The 4747-nt window shown below is 40.4% G+C and overlaps 1 protein-coding gene across 1 annotated transcript; it reads left to right on the top strand.

Annotated features, from left to right (window-relative positions):
- Positions 1-1052: 1052 nt before the first annotated feature.
- On the top strand, positions 1053-4338 carry LOC115747416 (receptor-like protein EIX2). The gene is made up of 3 exons (XM_048279481.1): positions 1053-1458; positions 2716-4016; positions 4104-4338. The coding sequence occupies exons 1-2, from the start codon at positions 1140-1142 to the stop codon at positions 3999-4001; spliced, it is 1605 nt and encodes a 534-aa protein (XP_048135438.1). The 5' UTR covers positions 1053-1139; the 3' UTR covers positions 4002-4016; positions 4104-4338.
- Positions 4339-4747: the final 409 nt, after the last annotated feature.

The following is a 4747-nucleotide window of genomic DNA, read 5'->3' as shown; positions in this document are numbered from 1 at the left end:
ATTTTACCTTCCAAGTATCTTACCCGTTTAGGACTGAATTAGCACCATAGAGCCTTCGACATCTGTGAGAGTTTTTACAAAAACAATAAGGAACAAAAGCGTGCATTTCAGATTTTCATATAATGCAATGAACATTTGAATCAATTCTCTCAAACGGTTGAATTTTGCAAAGATTTTCCTTGCTCTTCGAGTAAAAGAACTTTTGCTTTTTTTAACACGAGTGTGCTGGTCATTGAAATGGAGAGATTTTCTTCTTAAAAATGAAAAACCATCTAACAATAAGTGCATAGACGCAGCTACCTAGAGGTCGTCGCCTGGTATATCTTTTGCACTTCCATCGCAGGATTGATTGCTAATCTTGAAGTTGCTTAAATATATGAGGGTCACTTTTATTTTTTTGAAGGAAAAAAACGAAGGTTACTAACCCATTCATTTATCATAATACTAGTCATTTGGTGATAACGTGGATATTGCTATCGCCAAAGAGAAGACCGTGGTTCAGGTAATTTCCTTTCTCTGTTCACCTTTATTGGATAAGACTCTGCTTAGAGAGAACTAGACATGATTTTCATGGTTAACTCTGAGTAGGAGATACTGTAATTTGAGCACGATATTTATTTCATCTAAACCAAGTGTCAGTCCAGTCAAATCGAACCCTCACGAGTTGATTTTCATAATCTAAAGCAAAAATATTCTCTGGAAAAATTAATAGGAATGAAATGATAAGTAAATTGATTCCAACCGTTGATTTGTGTTTATTTGTAAACGCGTTTTGGTACGTAACATGACTAATTTGTAGAAAGAAAGCAACGTTTTGTCGTTTAAAAGGAAGCTTTTAGTTTAGAAATTTCCTCGTAGTTAGACGGCAGAAGAAATTGCATTTGCTTTTCTCAGGAGAAGGCAATGTGTAACACCTTTCTCCACGCACGTTCTTTCTCTACGCGTTTTGGGTTGATGTTGACGGGTCGACCGTCTGGCGGGTCTTGGAAGTTATTGACTTGGAAAGTTGGAATCGTCCGTCCGGAAGTCGTGATGGACAGTGATCAGGAAATGGCCTCAACTATATATTATGGCGACTCTTCTCTTGGTGAATCAAAGACCCATTATCCTAACACTCGTTCTCAGGTCCTAAAGAGCCTATGGCGTCTTACGATGGCCTTGTGTCTTCCTTCTTTTTGGCAATCGTTGTCATTCAAGTCATCGAATTCGGTCATTCCAATGCTTCGACCAATGTAAGCTGTATTGGTGCGGAGAGAGAAGCTCTTCTGAAGTTCAAGCATGGTCTCACCGATCCTTCGAGACGCCTATCATCGTGGACCGGAGAGGAATGTTGCAATTGGGAAGGAATCGAATGTGATAAGAAGACTGGCCATATCCTGAAGCTCGATCTTCACAATCCATGTATTGAAGAGATCTACATTGACATCTTCGCACGTTCAGATAAGTGCAGTTTGGGAGGTAACATAGTACCTTCTTTAACTAAATTGAAGGATTTGAAGTATCTCGACCTCGGTTTCAATGACTTTTCAACCCGAAAAATTCCAACGTTCCTTGCTTCTCTTCAGAAACTGGAGTATCTTAATCTCTCATTTTCAGGCTTCGAGGGAGATATTCCTAGGCAGCTCAAGAACCTTTCCAAATTACAGTACTTGGATCTTAGTAGTGACTTCTTTTTGGGTTGGTTGACCTCGAACGATCTTGATTGGGTGTCGAAATTGTCTTCCTTGAAATACTTGAACCTGTCCAATGTTAGCGTTTTGAAGGCCAAAGATTGGTTCCATTCCATTAACATGCTTTCATCTTTGCAATCTTTAGTATTGAGAGACTGTGAATTGCAAGGTATTTCTAGCCCTTTGCAGGCCAATTTCACCTCTCTTAGATTTCTTGATATCAGTTCCAATTTTATAAATTCTTCCATCCCGCCATGGATCTACAACTTGAGCAAGCTAGAACACATTGATTTGTCTGCCAACCAATATATCAGTGGCCCTTTTCCCACGCCAATCATCGAGAATAATCAAAGGCTTGCCTTCTTTGACGTGTCTGGAAATTTACTACAAGGTACTTTTCCAAAAAACTTGAGCAGTTTTTGCAAATTGCAAGTTCTTCGATTAGGGAATAACCAGTTCTATGGGAATATGTTCAACATTTTAGATGGTCCTCTCGGTTGCGTACAAAGTAATTGGACGATCTTTGATATTTCCCACAATAATTTCAGTGGTGGCCTACCAAATCAATTTGGATATTTCAAGGAACTAGAGTACCTTGATCTTTCAGATAACTCGATTTCTGGTTCTATTCCTTCCAGTTTGGGGGAGCTATCATCTCTAAGAGAGTTGGATTTAAGCTATAACAAAGTGAGCGGGACAATTCCAGAGAGTATCGGGCGACTGTCAAATTTAAAGGAGCTCTACTTTGTGAAAAATTCATTGTATGGAACTGTAAGCGAACTTCACTTTGAAAATCTCAAAAGCTTGATCAAGTTAGACATTTCCTCCAATGAGCTTATATTAAATGTGAGCTCTACTTGGGTTCCACCATTCCAAGCTCGTGAGATAGACTTGTCAGATTGCAAAGTGGGACCTAAATTTCCAAGATGGCTTCAAACGCAGAGGAACCTTACCAGTTTGACAATGTCAAACGCAAGCATGTCAGACGATATTCCTGATTGGCTCTACAATATTTCCTCTAACATTGGCTTTTTGGATATCTCAGTCAACATGCTTAGAGGCCAAATTCCCCAAGATATCGGAGACAAGATGCCGCGGTTGTCAACATTGAGACTTTGGGGTAATAATCTCACCGGTGGCATTCCAAGTTCTCTGTGCAAGTTGAAGCAGTTGTATGAAATTAATCTCTCAAAGAATCAACTATCTGGGAGACTTCCTCGATGTTGGAAAGCATTGCAAAATTTGGCAGGGATTTTTCTGGAGAATAACAAGTTAAATGGTCAGATTCCGAAATCTTTGTGCCATCTTCAGCAATTAGATGTTCTTAGCCTCCATAGGAATGGCTTTAGTGGAGTAATCCCGAACTGTTTGTCAAGTCTACAGAGCATGAGGATCCTTGATCTCAACGACAATCAATTCACTGGTAGGTTACCTCCATTCGGGAAACATTCTCAGTCATTGGTAGTGCTCGATTTAGAGAAAAATCAATTAGTTGGAGGCATTCCTCCACAACTTTGCCAGCTTGCTCATATCCATGTCTTGAGCCTAGCGCAGAATAACATTACTGGACCCATTCCTAACTGTTTTGACGGCTTCTTTTCTATGGCTGATGATGTGCGTTTTCGTGAGGAGGATTGGCTGACTATTACCGGTCTCGATGTCATGGTTACCACAAAGGGAACGAACCAAATATATGGAGATGGGCTTGAATACTTCTTCTCAATCGACCTTTCTGCAAACATGTTGGATGGGCAGATCCCAGAAGAGTTCACTAGGCTTCTCCAACTTGAAAATCTGAACCTCTCTCAGAATAATTTGAGTGGACACATCCCGTCAAATATTGGTGACTTGAAAAATTTGGAATCTCTTGATCTTTCCAGAAACGAACTGTCAGGTGCCATCCCTTCGGGCATATCCAGCATGGACTTCCTTAGTCATCTGAATCTGTCCTTCAATAGACTCTCCGGCCGTATACCGTCAGGCAACCATCTGCGTACCGTGGATGACGAATCTGTTTATCGTGGCAACGACGGACTCTGTGGAGCTCCTCTTTCGAAGATTTGTCCCGGAGACCAACCAGCCGGTACTGGCGGCGATGCTTCGAGTGGAGATAAGCCTAGCGAAGGCGATGTGAATATCCACAATTGGTTCTATGCAGGATTGGGACCTGGTTTTACGGTGGGATTTCTGGGGTTCTGCAGCATCTTGCACTTCAAGCGATCTTGGAGGGTCTCTTACTTTCGAGCGATGGACGGGGCCATCGAGAAATTCTCAATGACAACGACGATTGCCATGCTTTGGTTCAAGAGAACATTTCGACAAAGCGAATAGCAGCTTATTCAGCAGGTAAAACTAGCCCCTTTCCTGCTAACCAATTTCTTGCATCTTATCTTGATTGCAGCCATTATTGATTGTATTTGGCACGTGTAACAGAACAGTGGAGAGCTGGAGAAACTTGCCCGACTTTGAAGAAGTGCTTTGTGTTATCGGATGGATAAAGAGAATGCGTATTTAGTATTCAACTTATCTTTTTTCCTCTAGTCTTTGTTTAGTGTGTGGAAGGATGATTATGTTGAAAACTTCTATTTAAGATACGTTCTCCTTTTGTTTGATGAACTCCATTTGAAATACACATGGTGTGAGGTTTGGGAGTCACATATAATAACACTTTGTTAGTACCAAAAAGGAAAGAGAGCAATAAGTGTCTTCAACAATTTCCTCTGAGCCACTCGCGAATCTTAAGAAGTAAAAGGCATCATCAATTTTTCACACAACAACTTGAGGGCGAGTTTGCTATGATAGTAACTTCCTTAGCTTCTTATATGCGTCTTCATTTTGAATTATAATAAGGATTGCGCGGATATGAAACCTCTATTGTATTGGTATAAACATGATGCTAAATATCCGATCCGAATCTTTCTCATTTTAATGTCATTAAAATGCCAAACTGGTACCTCAAGCTACATTTATCGAAAATCAAATTTCATCTCACTAAAAACTCCAAACTCCGTATCCCAAGACACATTTATCCCAAATTAGTTTTAATGGCTCCCATGGAAAGTACATAATGGAAATGT

The sequence above is a fragment of the Rhodamnia argentea genome, chromosome 5, assembly GCF_020921035.1.
Source record: "Rhodamnia argentea isolate NSW1041297 chromosome 5, ASM2092103v1, whole genome shotgun sequence".
In the NCBI taxonomy this organism is placed as follows: Eukaryota; Viridiplantae; Streptophyta; class Magnoliopsida; order Myrtales; family Myrtaceae; genus Rhodamnia; species Rhodamnia argentea.
This window is presented reverse-complemented; position numbering and strand designations above follow the sequence as displayed.

What these genes read in the sequence shown, in the direction of transcription:
- LOC115747416 (XM_048279481.1), top strand. Translation starts at nt 1,140, where the DNA reads ATGGCGTCTTACGATGGCCTTGTGTCTTCCTTCTTTTTGGCAATCGTT. An exon ending in AGATAAGTGCAGTTTGGGAG is followed by an intron (nt 1,459 to 2,715) that starts GTAACATAGTAC and finishes TGGATATCTCAG; the next exon opens with TCAACATGCTTAGAGGCCAA.